Below are 19,532 nucleotides of genomic sequence, written 5' to 3'. Positions count from 1 at the left end.
AATCGTTATCAGCCACAAACTGAAGGGCTATTTTAGTCTTTGGAGAAAGAGAATGGACATTATCCGATGGTAGTGCCCAACGAGAGGCCCAAAGACACTCCCAATTCTTGAACTCATCTCTTCCCCACATCCTAATGTGGTCACGTTATCTGAAAGGAGCCAAATCCAATATCCAACTTCCAACTATTACACCACAGTTTAGTCATCAACAATATAAGGTTAAAGGAATCATATGTCAAAGTCATTTCCATGCACCAATTTTATTGGTCAGAAATGAGTTAGTATGGTTAAGTATTTCACACTGGATCATCTATTTCTAATATTATAAGCTAAAGGACCAAGAACTGAAATTATTATAACCTCAACTTGAACTATCCATACATAGCCACTTTACACTCACTCTTGTGTTGTTGCCTTCATGGCCAAGCCAGTGTCCATTGAGGTATGGAACCCAAGTGGCAAATACAGAGTTGTTAGCACCAAACCAATGCCTGGAACTCGTTGGATCAATCTTCTCGTTCAAAATGATGTTCGCCTTGAAGTAATTAATCACACTTTCTATCTTTCTTTTTATATTTTGAGTCAGCTTCTAAGCATATAATATTTTAGTATATGATGAAATTTTTTATTCATTATTTGTCTCCTATGTGCTACTCAGATATGTACCGAGAAGAAAACGATTCTGTCAGTTGAAGACATCATTGCTTTGATTGGTGATAAGTGCGATGGAGTTATTGGACAGGTAATGGTAATAAGAATTACAAGATAGATAGTGATCAAGAAATTAGAGCTTCATATTGCAAACTGATCTCATATTAAATATAATTTTGGTTTTAGTGTGGATTTTTCTTGCTTTTGGCTTTGTGGGTATGTGATGGAGTTCCTATTGCAGCTGACTGAAGACTGGGGAGAACAGTTGTTCTCTACTTTGAGCAAAGCCGGAGGCAAAGCTTTCAGTAACATGGCTGTTGGTTATAACAACGTGGATGTTGATGCTGCAAACAAGTATGGTGTTGCTGTTGGAAATACTCCTGTAAGCTTTTTCTTTTCTCCTCTCTGATCGATATTACTGTTACATTACACATTAAACATGGGTTGAAGATTCTTGTTTTTAATAAAATATAAATGGTGCTGCAAGGATTACTAGTACATATGTGATGCTGAAGTGGTTTAGTTTGTATAAGTTCTCTGTAAGTACTTATAGAAAAATAAAATAAGAACATAAAACGAATCGAGCTTTTCTCATAAGCTTAAATCAACTTGTACACTTAACTTCTGAAAATATTCTCTCATTTAACTTGTTCAAAAGATGAAGTTCATCAGTTGGTTTTCTCATGGAAGAAGTTCAAGTCATTTTATCTTCTATAAGTATTTACAGAGAAGTTTATCTAAACAGGATTTTAGTTATGTTGTGCACGTTTTATGGAGGAAGTGATACCTTGAGGAGGTTGTGTTTATTTTAACGTTAGTATCATTCCTTATTTTGTAGGGAGTGCTCACTGAGACAACAGCTGAGTTGGCAGCTTCATTGTCTTTGGCAGCTGCTAGAAGGATAGTTGAGGCAGATGAGTTCATGAGGGCAGGATTATATGATGGATGGCTACCTCATCTGTATGATTTTTTTTTATTACACATTCCTTTCTTGTTTCTTGCTGTGAAGAGTAATGTTAAATATCATGAACATTATTACCATCATTCTGTCAGTTTTCATACACTGAATTGTAAGTAACACACTCTTCAGAAGGCTGGAATAAAACTGTTTTTGCTTACTTTCTGTGGTAGATTTGTTGGAAACTTGCTCAAGGGACAAACTGTTGGTGTAATTGGAGCTGGTCGAATTGGATCCGCTTATGCAAGAATGATGGTAAGTTTCCAATATGTTGCAGTCTCGCATTGATTGTCTCTCCAATTTCAGGTTCATCTGATTGAGTTGAATTTGTTGTATGCTAAACTTGTCACACTCATAAAAATGGCTTGGTTTCTTTAGTTGATTTTTCTTTTATGTCAAAATTTTGGAAAAGCACTTTGGCTGTAATGTATTAAGCTGGTGATAATACTTGATTATTAATATGATCATCATATTTAAAGTTGGCAAGGGTGCTTTGCAAAAACTTTAACTTAGAATCTTGCAAGGAAGTGCATTATATAGTTTGCTGATGTTAGTGACTTCAAGTTGATTGTGATGCTCAATAATATTAATCCATATAATGGTTTTGCTCTGTTGATGACAAAAAAATTGTTTTCCACTGTATCACTATCAGGTTGAAGGGTTCAAGATGAACCTAATTTACTATGATCTCTACCAGTCCACACGACTAGAAAAGTTTATCACAGGCATGGTCCTACCAAGTCCTATTTATAAACCAAATTACTGTGAAGTGTGAACTAATGGTTCTTTTTTACCCATTGCAGCCTATGCTACATTCTTGAAAGCAAGTGGTGAAACCCCCGTGACTTGGAAAAGGGCAGCAACCATGGATGAGGTCCTCCAGGAGGCAGATATAGTAAGAATTTGATTCTGAAAATTTAATGTACTAGCTGAAACATGTTACATTTGATTATTCCGAATAATATGGTTTGTCATGTGTGCTTCTATAGATTAGTCTTCATCCTGTCTTGGATAAAACCACTTATCATCTAGTCAACAAGGAAAGACTAGCTAAGATGAAGAAGGTAAGAGTTTATTGGAACATGTTTTTGCTCTCAATTATTTACAAAAATCAAGTGATGAAAATTGTTTTCTGTAATGTTGTTGTCCCTATAACAGGAAGCAATTCTTATAAACTGCAGTAGAGGACCTGTTATTGATGAAGCTGCACTTGTGGAGCATTTAAAACAGAACCCGATGTTTCGAGTAGGCCTTGACGTGTTTGAGGTAACTGACCCTTCTTTTGTCACTTAATAATTGGATTCAATATTACAAAAACCACTTTTTAAGTCTGTGTGAAATTGAAATATTTATTAGGAAGAGCCCTACATGAAACCCGGGCTTGCAGAGTTGAAGAATGCCATTGTGGTACCCCACATTGCATCTGCCTCCAAGGTAATTATTATAAATCCTAACCCCTATAATATAGGCAAATGCTAACCAGTAACCAGTGTCCTTAGGGCACTGGTTAAGAAATTGAGAGTAAAAAGTTTTTTATTGGGAGACAGAATTGCGTTTTCCATGTTTTTTTGTGCTTCCCTATGATTTACATATTAAATCTCTCTTTTTAATTTCTTAATCAGTGTCCTTAGGACACTGGTTAGCAAGACCCTATAGTATTATATGCTAAAGGATTTTAAGTATTAATATAGTCTTTTATGCTTGACTCACTTTCAATTATTTCATGTAAATGTACTTTCAGTGGACTCGTGAGGGAATGGCTACACTAGCAGCTCTAAACGTGCTGGTATATGTCTCTCCATTTTTGACTTATTTCTGTGGTCACTGTAAATTCTAAGTGTGTCGTAAAACTGATTATAGTCCTTAATTATAAAATGTGCAGGGGAAGATCAAAGGGTACCCAGTTTGGTTTGATGCCAATAGGGTTGAACCATTCCTCAATGAGAATGCTCAACCACCAGCTGCATCCCCAAGCATTGTTAATGCAAAAGCTCTGGGTAATAACATTTTGTACACTTGAGCTAATATAAAACTTACAGAAGAAAAAAATATCTTACTAGTTAAAATTAGTTTTTGGAGAAGTTAAAAAGTTTAATTCATTTTGCCTTTTTTTCTAATTGAATTCAAATTGCAGGTTTGCCAACTTCAAAGCTATAAACATACATGGTTCTATCCTACAAGGGCCTTCAATTGCACAAATGACCAATTTTTGTCTGTTGAGTTGGGCTCTGTGGCTAGTCTGCTCTTTTTTTGTGTATGTGGGGTGCTGATGGCACTGTGCATATAAAGACTGTCAGGTTAATAATAGCATCATGTGTTTGTAGTATTTCAAACATTAATTAAACATAAATGAAGTTATACCTTATGTCCCTACACTAGTTTAGTTGGATTGTTTTTACTTTTAAAGGTTAACAACATATTACGAGCCTCCATTCTCACTACAATTTTGATTGTTTTGCACTTAATTTCTATAAATTTTTTCTCATCAAATTATTATTCTTTTTTTTTTTGTCAACAGATCTTCATAGAAAATGTCCAATGACTCTTACACAAGCAAACAAAATGTTAACAAAAGCATTGTAGTAGTGCACAACATATCAACAATGACAGATCATGTACGTAAATTCAAACTAACAAATTAGCCATCCTGAACTTACAAAAACAAAAGCAAAAACCAGAAAAGCATAGAATACACATCGTCCTATTACAGAAAAGCTTTATAAGTTTTTTTTTTTCTTTCTTTTGTAATTTCTCCGGGATCCTCTGTAGAATAAACATCACATTATTTTTATATATCTGATTTTTCTCTGTTTCCTTCTTGTCTCTCAATTTCGGTAGTATTTCACAAGGTATATGCACCAGATCCGCGTTTCGTGTCGTGGGAAATGGCCTGTATAATTTTGCTACAGGCACAGGACATTAATTGCGTAAGAATATTATAATTCTAGTTTTTTTATGCTTCAATTCATATATCCATCTTATATTTCTCTCTTTTCATATCACATTATTTAATATATTAAACTTTTTTTCTTTTTTTTATCTCTCTTATATTTATATATTTTATCTCACTCTTCTCATTTGAAGTGTAAACATTTCTTTGGTATTTAAATCTTATATTTTTTTTCTTTCTATTTTCTTTCACTTCATTTGTATGTAGACAATCACTTAATTTTGGATTGTTTAAGAGAAGGAGAATATAATTTTATTTACTGGCACAATTATTATTATTATTATTATTTTAGTGAAGGAGAATTACAATTATTAATACATTATACACACATAATTATTTTTTTCTAATTAATCACGTGTGTATTAATAATTGTAATTCTCCTTTAACCCTTTCCTTGATATGGAATATGCATGTAATTAAATTGGACCTGTGCCTAACCTTAAAGTCCTTTTCCCTATTAACTAGTAATTTCGAAGTCCTTTTCACTATTAACTAGTTATTTCGATTTTTTACTAGCAATTTTAATTATAATTTCATCTCAATTTATCAGTCTGAGTAAAATATGACTTATTTAATTTGTAATTTTGAGAATACATTCTATTGTTCCTTAGAAGAACAATATTACCTTTCTTTTTACCTTTCAAACAAATTAATGACTAAGGATAGATATTGTCTTTCTTACAAATAAAAATGATTGAACCAACTTGAATTAAAAAAAAATCACTTTGACTATTTAGAATTTTCTTTGACTTACAAGAACGATAACAATTTGGAAATATAATTTTTTACCTAACCCCGCACTAACACAAAATCTTAACATATTTATGTGAAGGTTTTTTTTACCATTTTATATATATATATATATATATATATATATATATATATATGTTAGATTTTATTCTCACTCTTATTTCTTCTTATTATTGAAAGTATAAATTATTTATTATAATAGTTCAATAATTAAATTAATATTGCACTCCACTAACTATATAGTTGAATAATTAAATTAATAATAATAATTAAACAACTACTAGAATAGATTCATGGTGAGGAAAAATCTTCAATTTTTTATGATGAAGATGAAGCAACAAATAGTTGTTTTTACTTTTTTATGATTCCACCATGATATTTTGGGATGGTATAAATTTTGTGCGTTAAAGACACCAGCAGTAAACCTTTAGTTTTGACAGTAATTGTTAGCGACTATCATATAGTAAGTGGAGGTTAATTTTACAGATAAGTTCAATCTCAAGGGGCTATTTATATCATATTTGGTTAAGATTAATAATCACTTTATTTTAAAAAATTCCATCAAAAGGCTAAAGGTTAAGCTAATATTTTCTCAAAATGAACTGATCCAAACACACATTTACTGACAAAATCTTTAAAGAGTTAAAATTGATTGGTGACCCAAATTTTTAAGAGGACTAATACGATAATGCATGTAACTTCAGAAGATCAAATTATTGATTTACTCAATTATACAACTTCACCCCAAAAAAATGGAACAACTTCAGTGCTATAATTGGGTATCTAATAGTGAATGGAATAATGCGAAATAGGATGAAACTGAACAGAACGCAAAAGATAGAATAAAAATACCATTTCATTGGATACTTTATGATGAAAAAAAAATCCATTTCACTGTTTAAAAAATGAGTGAGGTACTAAATAGTTCAGGAAGACTTCCTTGACCGTGTGTCAATGTGCATGGCCAACTGAAACGGAAGAACCCTCGATGAGCAGGTTAAGTTTTCAACGTTTCATTTAATTTCAACCAACATATTGTCCTCTACCTCCCATATTGGAGGGTATGAAAAAAATAAGTGTTTTGGATGGAATTGAATGGAAATGTTCGATCTCTTTTCCATTCCATTGTGGTTTAAGTAATCCAAACAATAGAACCAATTAAAAGTTCATTTCATTCCACTTCATCTCATGCCATTTCTTCAATCCAAACAAAGCCTAAATTTCATTCTATTCTACTCCTTTCCATCAATTCAAATGAGTTAACTACAATTTTTAGAGCCCTACGAAAAGTGATAACAAATTAAATCCCAAATGCATTAGATCACGATCCCAAATGAAAGGAGAGGGAAAAAAACCTAACCCCGATCAAACTCAGGCTTACATATACGTGGGGAGGTATAAATTCCCTTGAAAACTCCACAAATTAATTCCATATCTACATAATGACTGGAAAGAGTACCTCTAAGAAGAACCCATATCTCAAGCAAGCATATAATATTTGAAGTTCGAAATGACTCCGCAATGCTCCATATGTGCATTGCAAAATATTAGACTATAATATTACATGATTAAAAAGCACTCTAAAAAGTGCAATCCACCACTGAAACTTATCACTATCAGGACAGTGTGAAATAAAACACATCACTACATAAGTACCTTAGTCAGGCAATGCAGTTCCTCGCTCAAGGTTATTTTTAATCTCCAGCGTGTATTTACCAAAGGCTCGCTCAATCTTCTTGTTGAAATGCTCATTACGGTCATTGATTGAGTCAATATCTTTCTCTTCATGGAAGCGTCTTCTCCTGCTAAAAGAGTTGCGCTTCTCATCCCTATCCTTTAGCTCCCGTACCATCCTATCAATCTTCTCCTCTGAGATTTTTGGTGCCTATAATGAAAAGAAAGACAGCTTGTCACAAAAAAAAACTAATGGAGTGCAAATATTGAAAAGAGATATTAATGTTTCGGTAGTACACCTTTCCATACTGGAGACTTGAAGCATCACGGTAAAACTCTGGATCAGCTTCTTTCATTCTATTATATTCTTCTACATCGACTTCAACATTCTTGGTCCGCTTTTTGTATGCATTGTATAATGTCTTCTGATTAAAGACTGATAAAATAAAATAATATTAGCTTCATCACTACTCTAAAACATGAAATTTGCTATGGAGTTGGGATAATTTTGCAATCAATTACACACAGCAATAAGAAGGCATACATTTCTCGTAAGATAAACCTCTCTCCTTAGATTTCAAATAACAAAAATGTGAATCTCCAAGATTATATGTAGGAGCAGTAAACAGTGGGAAAAAAACAATCTAGACAAGTATTTTGATGTGCTTTTCTGTGTATAAAAAGTACGTTATGAACATTTTTAACAGTAGAATAACAACAGCAATCAAGCCTTTTCTCACTAGGATTTTAGCAATAGATCATTTCTAAAAAAATCTGTGTAATTCCAAAGAGGTAATGAACTAACAATCCAGAAAACATCTACAGTCCATCTAGGAACATTTTTTAAAGGAAAAAGCACCATACACTTCAGTTAACAACAACCAAGACATAAGCTTTAAAATGTGGGTTTGAAAATCTGGATTTTTTGGGAATTGCGTTGAATCTTACACATCAAGAGAAGAGTATACACATGCCATAAAATGAATAACCATGCCAGCCACAAAAGTAGCATACCAATTGTGCAATAACATTTCTTGGACAAGAACAAAAACATACCGTCCCACCCAAATGGAGCAGGATCCTTCTCCCATTTCTTGTATTTTTCTTCTGCTGCCTCCTGTGTGTCAAGCATATATGCCTTTGTCATATCCAATCCATTTGCATCAAGAAGTTTTCCAATCTTTTTCTTCCTATCCTCGAGCCACTTCTGTTTAGAAACACCCCTAGACTCGGTTGGAGCTTCCATCCTCTTTTTCTCAGCAGCTATTTCAATTTGATTACGCTTTTTTGCTTCTTGCTGCCAGGGAAACAAGGCATCAGTCTTAGGTTTTCTTCAAATAAATAAAGTTAAAAACAAGGAACTTTTCACCAGTTTACCATCTTGGCTCTCAACTCCATCCACTTTTTCTGTCTCGCAGAAAGTTTTGTGTAGTCAACCTCTTGCTCTGCTTCCTGCACAGCAGGCTGGTCAGGATCACTATCAGAGTTTGCTTCAAGATCGGGTCTGCCATTGTGTATTTCCTTTTCCACATAGGATTCATCTGGGATGGCTTGCTTAGAGTTGTTTCCACCACTAGCTTGTCCAACTTCTGATAGATATAGAAAACAGTACTTAAATATAGACCGATAAACTTAGCAGCATATAACCCAAAAATACAACCAAATTTTTTTATCAAAAAAAAAATTCAACATAATTAAATAAAAGTTCTGTAACCTTATGAAATATGGAAGGATAGAGTTATTAACTTACTTAGCACAGTGACCATTTACGGATTAACAACGGGCCACAGAAGAAGTTATTAATCAATAGATAACTATCCAATTAGTAGAGAAAACTACAAAAAATGCACCATTCATCACCTGAATTCTCAATAGAAAAAGATTGCAACCGAGAAAACTAACCTGATTCCTGTTGTTGTGACCTAATTTTGGCTTCAGCTATTACTCTAAAACAGTAATCACTACATTCATGATAAGGGTTACTAGCATTCCGGCAATCAGGATGCACTGCTCGTTCATCAGACATGTCGTGCAGAGAAATTTTCCCCTGGAGAATGACCGGTTGCGTTGCAGCATAGCAAACAAAAATGTTCGTGTCAAAACCCTAATCAATCGAACTCTATTTGGAAAACTGAAAGCATGTAGCGCATACAGAAATTGGAATTGAAAGAACAAAGATTACAGTTGAGGATTATGTTGCTGTTTGATGTTCCGCCAGTCAGCAGTAAACATTGAACGAACGAATGAAAGAGAAGAGAGATACGAACGAACCTGTAACGACACAGAATCAATTTCTGAACAAGAGGCGGAATTGGGAATCGAATTCGGATTTGAGAATTTTAAAGATGGGAATTGAATCTCGCAGCGAAGTGATAAGTTTGTTATCTGATTTTTTTTTCCTTTTTGATTTTTGGGACTAGGGTTTGTGTTATTATTCTGTAATAATGCAGCGCCCTACGGTTCGTTTGATCATCTCTGCCTCCCGCCCCGGAGAGGCTGAATTGCGGATATAGTTTTGCTAAAAGAATGAAAAAATATTTTTTCGATGAACATTGTGTCCGCAGTTTTATTATGAAAGTTGATATGGTTTATCTTATTAATGGGTTATAATACAAAAAATGTAACTATTATATGCATTAGATATTAAAAAAGTTATAAATATAACAAAGATACTGACATGATTTCTCTGTTATCTTTCTTCTTATCCCTTCAAAATAATTTAATTTTGATCTAAAACGATATGGTTTTGAAAACACAATCAAAACAACATCATTCTAAAGAGATAGTATGAAAAAGAATAACAGAGAAGTCAATTTTCAAGAATAGCAGAGAAGTCAATTTTTAAAAACAAAAACACTAACCGACTTATATATTTACAATTCTATTATGTTATCATTTTTTAAAAAAAATTATATATTAAAATAATATTTCTTATTATATAAATTAATATGTATATTAATATGTTGCGTAATATATACATAATTTTAATTCTTAAGTTTAAAAGAATAAACAAAGTACATTGAATTTACTCAAAGCACACACTAGCACTACAAGACAAGACTCATCACAATTCAACACGTCATCATCGTAAACAAACCACACCCATTACACAAAACATAAACTTAAGACAAAAAATAAAAAAACATTTCAACAGAAAAAGAAGGATGAAAGAATGTCTCAGTGGATTTACAAAGAAAGCCAAAGAAAATGAAAGATCGATGATTTTGATGATCATTTATTTGGCTTGGCAAACGAAATTCTTTCACGTTAAGTCTCCACGAAGCTTTTGCAACTTCTTCCTCTGGCAACACCAAAAACGGTTCTCTCCGGTGGGGTCCTTTGTCACTCTCCACCATGTTCAGTTTTCTCAAGATTTGGGTTTCAGTTGCAGTTTTGGTTTTGGTTTGATGCGATGTGAGTGATAATAACCACCTTCTTAGTTATAGGAAGAAAGTAGGGGAAAATAATTATCCACATAGGTAGATTTGAATTTTTGTTTTGTATTTAAATCTAAGTTTTGAAAGGTAAAATGGTATAATAAAAATGGAGACAAAAAATAGTTATCAAATTGAGTATCATCTTTATCTATCGTTATAGACTTTCTCTCTCTTTTTAATTATTTTGGTAATTAGTCAAAATTTTCATTCTTAAATATATAAAAAATTTATTTATATATTTCATCTTCTTAACTATTTAACTGTATAATCTTTTATTTTTATCTCTGAATTAGTTTTTAATATTTTTTTAAAAAAATAAAAATAATTAAAAATAATCTCAGATCAAAGTTTAAATTATTAATACATTTAAAATATAATTTACCTATTAAAATTTATTTATTTATTATAAAACTTTATTATAAGGTAATTTATATATTATAACATATATTTAATATAAAATTTAAATTAAAAAGAAATTTTAAGTTTTATGTAAGTTAATATTTTAAGATTGTAAAATGTGAAAATAAGAATTTATTTTATTTAATTGATGAGTTTACTCTTTATGCATTGTAAAGATTTTTATAATGTTAACTAATAAAAAAATCATTTCAGATATAAACTTAAAAGTGATTATTATAAAATTCAAGTAATTCACCTACATGGCAATCTATGGTTAAATAATAGTATTAAAAAACAATTATACTATCAGTAAATTCTAATAATTTTTTTAATTTAAAATGGGTTAAATTCATGATGTCTTGAATTTTTTTATTTTTCATTGATATTTTTATTCATTCTTTCACTTAAAATAAGTCAAATTCGATATTTCAATAAACTAAAAAATATAAGAAAACATAATTTGAAAGTAAATAAAGTGAAAAAGAAATAAAAATACTCATAAAAATGAACCAAAAAAAAGTTTTGGTGAGGCCGAAAAATATTTCAGCCCCATTTAGGCCTGACACATTGATCCATTCAGTCGCCCAACCCACAATCCAATAAATCTGATGCCCGCCTATTGGTAATGGATCAGATAGTGGTTAATTCAATTTTCATTAGCGAGTGATTCTATTTGAAAACCCCCATTTTTTCTTCACACCCTACTAGTATTCCTTTTTGTTTTTCATATTCCTAAAATATCCTCCTCTCACTCACACTTCCTATCCTTCTCCTACTCCCCGTGGCCCTGCATCCCTCTCATTTCATGTCAACATCTCCCTTACCAATTGCATAAAAGCTCTTTTCCAGAGAAAACATTTTTCCGAAAAAAATACAAAATACTGAAAGGATGTGCAAAGAGAAAAAAATGAGATGTAAAAAGAAATACATTCACGGCCTTGTCTTTTTTTTTTTGTTTGAATCCAATCCAACCCAACCACTAACGTGTTCCGGATGTTTGGTTGAGAGATGAAAATATTCTCTATAATTTAGGGATGATGAAAATAATCTAGGGTGTTTTGTGGAGGAGAAATAAGATAAAAATAATTTAAAAATGATAGGATTTATTATACTAATTCTCATGTATTTTCACTCATCTCTCCATTTTGCTCCTTATATACTAACATGAGCCCAATTATCCTTTGCTTACCGTGTGTTTGAACCTTGAGGCTATTGTTATGTACACTCAGCAGGTACATCCAGTAATTATGCGTGATTTCCATTTTGTCCAATCCGTAAGTATTCCAAACGATTTTTTTTTAATTTTAAAAAAATATATATTTTATGAATTAATTTAAAATTAATGGCCCAAGAATCAAACATATGACTTTTACGTTATTAGCATAACGCTCTAACCAACTGAGCTAATAAGCCAATTATGTTACAAAATAATTAATGTCGCTATATATAATACTAAAATTTCTAATGTATATTTAATACACATGTAAATTTAAATAATAAATTGTTTGACAATTAATTTTGATATAATAATTAATATGTTTACATATATGAATTTTTATGAAACCTATTATTTTTATTTAAAATTTATATATGTAAAAAATATATTATTAGATCAAAATCAATTGTAGTAAGGTCAAAAAATACATTAGTAAATTTATGTTAATAAACATGTATGATTTTTATTTACATTTTATATATGTGAACAAATTAATTATTAGATCAAAATTAATTGTCACAATTTATTATCTAAATTTACGTGTGTATTAAATATAAATTAATTATTTTATAACATAATTTATTTATTAGCTCAGTTGATTAGAGTGTCGTGCTAATAATGTGAAAGTAAGTCATTGGTTTGATTCCTACCTGGGCTATTAATTTGTAAAACATTTTTGAATTTTTTTTTTTTGAAAAAATCGTTTGGGTAATTAGACAATCCATATCAATTTTACAAAAAGGATAAAATAGGAATCGCACACAATTATTGAGTGTACTAACAATTATGTTGGATGCGTGTAGCAACAACCATGGAAAGTCACGTCTCGAAAGGTATGCAAACACACGCTATTAATGTCAAAAGTTTTTTTCTCTATTCTTTTTGGAGCCAAATTATTTCAGGTTTTGTTTTTCAACTGCTAACAATAAATGTTCTTTTTAATAGCTATTCTCAGTTCAGTTCTCTTCATTTATAAATAAGCACGTATAAAGAAAAATGAAGAAAAACAAAAGCCCTTTTTCTCATTTTCATCCAACAAACCAAAATATTTACAAACCCGTGTGAAATACAGACAATACTGTATGAACTATCAATATGGCAAATAAAAAAAGTATAAAGTTTGCAGGCAAATAATATCCTGGATGATCAAACAAAGTGTCGCGTAAGCATACAAACAAATATTCTCAGTAATGACTGCAATTTCAACCCAAAGTTGTTGGGATATTTAGATATCAATAAAAAATAATAATAAATTGAAGTAAACTTAAAAATGTGCATGTGCAATATGTATTCATACCATTGCCTAGCTTAAAAATATAGCTCATGCGTTTATTCAGTACCATATTCTACAATTTAAGCATTACCATAATTCTGAGGACGAAATTCAAAGACAAAAACAATTTCATTAAACTAGTTCATCTAGCAAGGATTTGCTGTCTAAATTATCAACCTTGGACTTGATTGACAAGATGTTCTTGGCCAAATCAGAAGACTTCAGCTCAAGCTCGCTTAAATGCTCTCTGATCTCTTCAATTCTTGTTTTGATATCAGTTACCTCTTGTTCTTTCTGAGCCAAACTTTCCAGATTTGATTCCAGCTCTTTGTTCAATGTTTCCATTTCACGATCAGAGTTAGCCTTTGCCATCTCCGCCATGCAGTGCTCATCAATGAGTTCAATGTTTTCAGCAATTTCATCAACTATGTTCCGCAACCAGGCCACGCGAAGCTGAGCAGATTCTACATCCTTAAGAATAGCCATCAATTCCATGATTTTAGACTTTGCCAATTGCATTATTGGGGTAGATTGTAGCTCTTGGACCACAAAGCACACACACTCGACATAATATGACCGCATAACAACTGATTCCAAGTGGCAGCTTGCTCCTATGTCCCCATACTTTTCAAAGATGGATCTCAGGATGGGAGCAAAGCTTTCCTTCACGTGGTATTTTCCAACCGGGACACGCGACTCAGAAACCACAGACTCAGTCTCCCCTCCATCACTGTCTTCATTATCATGGAGACCAGACAAACAAAAATTCATGGATCCACCATCTGGTTTAGTAAGACATCCCGTGTCATCAACAGAGGTGATTGGAACAACTTTTGGTGAAGCATTTTTGTCCCCATTGTGCTTTGATTGGACCTTGTGATTGGTAGGCTTTCAAAGAAACAAGGACAAGAGACAAGTCAACTATATGCTTATTGGGTTTGATTGTATTAGGCCATAATTATAAAAGAATGTTGACTGAAGAAAATGTGAGGTTTGACCAAAAAAAAAAGAGAAGAGAATGAATGCGATAAAAGAGAGGTAACTACCATGACATCTTGGACATGTATTTCTCCAGAAACTGGTATGATCTCATTGCTTTTTGACTCCTCCTTTGTCTTTTCAGAATAATTTGATAAAGGTGATGAAGCATCAGAGAGATAAATAGCCCCAATTTTTGAGGGTGGAACACTGTCAAGAACGGGGAGTTCTGGCTTTGAACCAACCTTCTTCCTCCTGTCAAAGTTTAAAGACATGGTACCTGCAATTTAAGAGAATACTAGTAAGAAACTATATATAGTTAAGGATCTCAGGTATACCAATGATCTGTTTATTACCTCAAAGTAGCATATTATGACTAGTCCAACAAATCAGCAGGCAAGCCTTGGTAGGCTGCTAGCGGCTTTCTTAACCATCATTCAAAGTTCATGTTTCAGGCCACTATTATTTTTATATGAATCAATAATATGATGGTGGCCTGAAGCATAAGTTCCACTCATATTACAATATATATAGTCAATGTCATCATATTATATTATCCTTATATTATGTGAACTTGGCAAACCAATTGCACAGATAGTGCAGCAGCTTTAGGCAATGGACAGTATAATATAATGTTTTGTCAAAGAAGATTAATCCATTAATCGTGAAATCATGATGTCCATGCAGTTTATTTGATTTGTACAAGCTGTTGATAACTGAGTTATATCAAATGAGACCTTCTTTTTAGTCTCCAAATCAATCTGTTTCTAGACTAAACTCTAGATAAATGCCATGCTACCCTCATTTGAATAAAAAAGGCTGGTTAACATGACATGTTTGAATTGGAAAAAGAACTGACACTCAGTATTGAAGTGAAACCAGAAATATTTCTCAGGTTTCCCTTTGAGACAATCACATTCTTCAAAACCACTAGTTTCTCATATGGGCCTATGGGGTGAATGAGAATTTTTTTTTTAAAAGTAGATTAAACCAAATAATTGGAGAAATCTTGCTTTAAAATTCAGTGAGCAAAGAAATTCAGTTCAAGACACACTTTAAGCTCTTAATTAAATAGATGAAAAAGAAAAAAATGTCATTGAATTGTATACCACAGATATCCTTAAATAGCAAATATAAAATGGAGGGAAACCTGAATCAGCCTTCTGGCAATATTCATCACAGACATGGTAAGGATTAGACGCTTTAGGGCAACCTGAGGGCCTGCGTTTTTCTTCTTTCATCTTTTTGCCAAGTTCACCATCTGTAACACTTCTGCGATAATCTTTGAAAACTAAAAACCAAAAAGAAAAAAGACAGATCTTACAAGTGTTCAGACATTACCAACTAGCAGCTCTCCCAACTAAGTAGTTAGTACAAAAGTCAACAATCATAGTCATGCATGACAATTTATGACTAAATGACTATGTAAAGAACTTTTACACTCATTCAAATTAAATTCTTAGACTAATTTCTATGCACTGCTCTTACATTGTCATCTAATTAATAACAATTTCAAACAAAACTTGATATATATACAAACAATTCAAAACAGCCTGAGCAAAAAATCACTAATATCCATGAAGGGCTCATGGAAAACAGACACAAACAGAACAGCAGCATAGACCAGTAAGTAGTTACACTTTTGATGTAATCGGATTCAGTGTAGTCAATTATGAATGCATTCATACAGTCATCATTGCATTTTTAACCGATAAATGAAGATTGGACGACTCAAATTTTGAATGCATGTTTTTAAGTCTGATTTATTGAAATAAAACACAAGTTGTCTGTCTGATCTTCATCCGTCAGTTCCGAGTTGTTAAAGGTGTAAATGCATGGGAAACCAAACACAGGTAACAAGGTTTAAAAAACGATTCGCGACCTTGATTTTAGGTGCAACACCAAGGTTTTTTACTCACTACAACTACATCACAACTGCAATTGCGGCCACATTTGCTTACAAAGTCAAGGATCACCACGAAATCACTACTACGGCTGCAGTTTAAAACCTTGACAGGAATCCAGATCCTGTTTTTATTTGGTGTCTAAAGGGGACATCATCCCAAGTTAACAGTTACACTTTTTTTTTTTTTAGAAAAACAGTTAACACATGATAGCACTAAAGAAGTGATTTAAGGGGTAAAAAGAATGCTATAAGCCAAAATCCAAAAGCCGTGCAATAAATATCTAATTGATACTCATTTATAACTGAAATCCAGGGAAGGAAAAAAGCCAGGATAGGTTTAACTCTTGTAGAGCAAGGAGGATGCACAACATATATTAATAGTTATTAATCAGAAAAAAAAAATTAATAGCTATTAATTAATCAGAAAAACTGAGTAAACAGGAAGAACAACTGATCAGTACCCTTTTTAGTTTTAGATGGCTTGCCAGGCTTGGCTTCCTTGATTCTTTGCACGCAAGCCTCCGTGCATTCATGGTAGGGATTGGGAGCATATACACAGTTTGCCATAACTCTTCCGTGTTCAGCCATCTTTTTCTGAGTCTCCTCTGCCTCACCTTTGGTACCAACCCACCCAACTGTGACTGTTGCATCAAGTCAACAAACTCGAATTGAACATCAAATCCTTACATATAGGGGAAAAAAAGAAAAAGTGAATAAAAATTCTCACTCAAATTTGAGCAAAACAAATTATATTTTTTATGTAAAAAAAAAAAATCACTTATATTTATAGGTTAAACAAACAAACAAACAAAAAAGTAATATCTATCCAATCAAACCCATCCCTTTCCAAGTTCCAAAAGAAAAGGAAAAAAGAAGAACAATAAGAGACACGATTTTCTGCACAACAAGGAACAAAAAAAAAACAATAATCAGAAGTGAACCACCTTAATCATCCACTCATACATGTTTTCAGAGGATATTTTATTTTAAAGCATGTATATTTCTCATCAAAAAACACATTTTTTTGACAGAAAAAAAAAACACAAAAAACGTGAGCAGGCAAATGAAACAGAAAGAAGGGTAATCCACGTACAGCAGAAAGAGACACCCATGAATTAAACAGGAAGAAGGAACAGCGAATAATAAGGAAAAGATGAGCATTAGATAAGGGATTTCAAAAAACAACAACCTAGAAAGACAGAGACAGCGGTGTTGGAAAGTAGAAGGAGTAGGTGTGCAACCCGAATTCCTAATCAAACAGTGTGGGGTATGTTGATTGGAGTACTATTCTCTCTTTTTTTTTTTGAGCAAGGAAGGAAGCAAAGAGTGAATGAAAAAATGGAAGCGTTTGTTTTTTTGACCATGCGGGGGTGACGATTAGAATTTTGCTCTTTGACCAGCGGAGCAGGGAAATATTAAAAAAAGAAATGAATGAAACAAGGAAATCGGAAACCACTTTTTGAATGCTGGCACTAGCAGACAGGGGAAGGAAGGAAGCATTTCAAAGTTTTCAGCAAATGCAAATTTTGTCAAACTTCTAGAAACTCACGCGCGTCTGGTACGTATTGCCGCTGCTTTCGTACGTGTGAAAGCGTTTCATTCTTTACGCTTGACAAATGCTTTCATTTCTAATTAATATTTTTTTTCCTTAAGATGCTACACGTATATTTTATTGAGTTTCATTGTCATGTACTATTAGTATTGAATTTTACGTTATCATTTTATAACAAATTATTTATTTTTTTATCAATAATAAAAAATAGTTGATGTAATTTTAAAAATAATCATCGTACAAATCAATAAATTTATCATATATCATATATTATCATTAAATAACTTTATAACGTTATTTTCTTTACTTTATTAAATTGGCACAATTATCTTTTATAAAAATATATATAGTCTAGATAAAATAAAGTAAAAAAATATTTATTTTTGTTTTCACAAATTTTTAAAATTAAAATAATTACCACTTAATAATATTAAAAAATAAAAACAAATTTATTTAATAATTTTTAAATAAATAAATGAAACATTAATTTATCATATCTCATAATTTGACAATTATATTTCTTTATCTTAACTCAAATAATTAGTAAAATGCTAGTTTAATTAAATATATTTTTCATAAATAAGTATAAATTATGTGATAATTTTATAAATATATAAGAAATAAAAATATAAATAGAGTGATATTATACATTCATGAATAAAATATATACATGGATAGAAGTTTAGTTTAAATTGGATTGATTTTTTAAAATTAAAATCCAAAATCTGATCTAATAAAAAAATAAATTTTTCATAATTTTGATTTGTTAGATTTTCGATTTATTCGGTCATTAGTTTTTTTTTTTATTGATTTTTCAATTCATAAATACCCCTAACTAATAGTACATGACTGTTTTTCACAAACTATTCTATTAAAATGTATTTTATTGTTTTAAATAAATAAAACTATAAACTAACAATGTTAAGAATTACAATCCATCATTATGATAATTATTTTATGATTAATTTTGGACGTTACACTCTTAGTAAATGATGATTATACACTTAAATAAAACTTTATCTAGAAGTTTATTAAAATATTCAAGAAACTAGACAATTGTCTCGCCTGTAACAGCTTTTGTTGTTACGTGTTACATGCTGATCCAGCTCCTAGTTATGACAGATTCAGTTAATTGTTATACTTATTAATTAATTAATTTTAAAATTCAACACATCTAGAATCTAATTTAAATTCATTTCTTCGAGTAGTTACATAAAATATTTTTTTCTCTTTAATGTATTATTGCGTTATTTAATGGAGTGACGCTTCATATGAATATTAAATAGTAAATACAAATGAAATATTAAACGAGACGTAATAACAAATAAACTAATATTACTCTTGAATTAAAATCATCAAACTGATATAATTTATACTTTATTATAACACAATTATGTAATTTCAAATACTATAATATTATTTTAATTATTTTCTATTTTTGTTTGTTTTTTACTGAATAGATATTTTGTTTAACATAGCTTTTTTTTCTCTTTTAGTAAATTAAAAGACGTAAATACTTAAATATTGTTCAAAATAAAGCTAACACTCAGGTAGTCCTGCTTAACACAAATCACTTGATCGAATTAAAGTGACGTCACCTTCTCTTTGACTACATTGACAAATTTCGGCGTCCTCTTGTTACCATTCCAGTTGCAGTTTGTGGTGACTAGAGAAATCTCGATAAAGATGTATCTTCAAAATTTCATTAAATTTCTTAATTATTTTAAAAGTAAAATATTAAAATTTATTAGGATTTTAAGACATTTAACATTTTTATTTATTTAAAAA

General features: G+C 31.3%; 3 protein-coding genes across 6 annotated transcripts; 1 reads left to right on the top strand and 2 right to left on the bottom strand.

The window, feature by feature from the left end:
- Nucleotides 1–211: 211 nt before the first annotated feature.
- Nucleotides 212–4,026, top strand: LOC114402970 (glycerate dehydrogenase HPR, peroxisomal). The gene is made up of 13 exons (XM_028365684.1): nt 212–541; nt 659–742; nt 893–1,033; nt 1,490–1,611; nt 1,783–1,864; nt 2,262–2,334; nt 2,413–2,504; nt 2,599–2,673; nt 2,768–2,875; nt 2,966–3,043; nt 3,351–3,395; nt 3,492–3,606; nt 3,744–4,026. The coding sequence occupies exons 1-13, from the start codon at nt 419–421 to the stop codon at nt 3,764–3,766; spliced, it is 1,161 nt and encodes a 386-aa protein (XP_028221485.1). The 5' UTR covers nt 212–418; the 3' UTR covers nt 3,767–4,026.
- Nucleotides 4,027–6,599: 2,573 nt separating this feature from the next.
- On the bottom strand, nt 6,600–9,546 carry LOC114402971 (pre-mRNA-splicing factor syf2-like). Of its 2 annotated transcripts, none has more exons than XM_028365686.1 (6): nt 9,166–9,546; nt 8,886–9,030; nt 8,361–8,572; nt 8,040–8,280; nt 7,283–7,419; nt 6,600–7,194 (listed from the first exon to the last, which is right to left on the bottom strand). In XM_028365686.1, exons 2-6 carry the CDS (start codon nt 9,007–9,009, stop codon nt 6,967–6,969), a joined length of 942 nt encoding a protein of 313 aa, XP_028221487.1. In that variant the 5' UTR covers nt 9,010–9,030; nt 9,166–9,546; the 3' UTR covers nt 6,600–6,966. The 2 variants fall into 2 exon arrangements, with proteins under 2 accessions (XP_028221487.1, XP_028221486.1); XM_028365685.1 differs by having other exon boundaries at nt 9,255–9,546.
- Nucleotides 9,547–13,226: 3,680 nt separating this feature from the next.
- On the bottom strand, nt 13,227–17,662 carry LOC114403401. 3 transcript variants are annotated; one of them, XM_028366343.1, is made up of 5 exons: nt 17,286–17,662; nt 16,654–16,833; nt 15,437–15,577; nt 14,355–14,566; nt 13,227–14,196 (listed from the first exon to the last, which is right to left on the bottom strand). In XM_028366343.1, the coding sequence occupies exons 1-5, from the start codon at nt 17,302–17,304 to the stop codon at nt 13,441–13,443; spliced, it is 1,308 nt and encodes a 435-aa protein (XP_028222144.1). In that variant the 5' UTR covers nt 17,305–17,662; the 3' UTR covers nt 13,227–13,440. The 3 variants fall into 3 exon arrangements, with proteins under 3 accessions (XP_028222144.1, XP_028222146.1, XP_028222145.1); XM_028366345.1 differs by having other exon boundaries at nt 16,654–16,874; nt 17,382–17,661; XM_028366344.1 differs by having other exon boundaries at nt 17,382–17,661.
- Nucleotides 17,663–19,532: the final 1,870 nt, after the last annotated feature.

Source organism: Glycine soja, chromosome 20 (genome assembly GCF_004193775.1).
Source record: "Glycine soja cultivar W05 chromosome 20, ASM419377v2, whole genome shotgun sequence".
Classification (NCBI taxonomy): Eukaryota; Viridiplantae; Streptophyta; class Magnoliopsida; order Fabales; family Fabaceae; genus Glycine; species Glycine soja.
The sequence above is the reverse complement of the archived record's forward strand: the minus strand, read 5'-3'. Positions and strand labels throughout refer to the sequence as shown.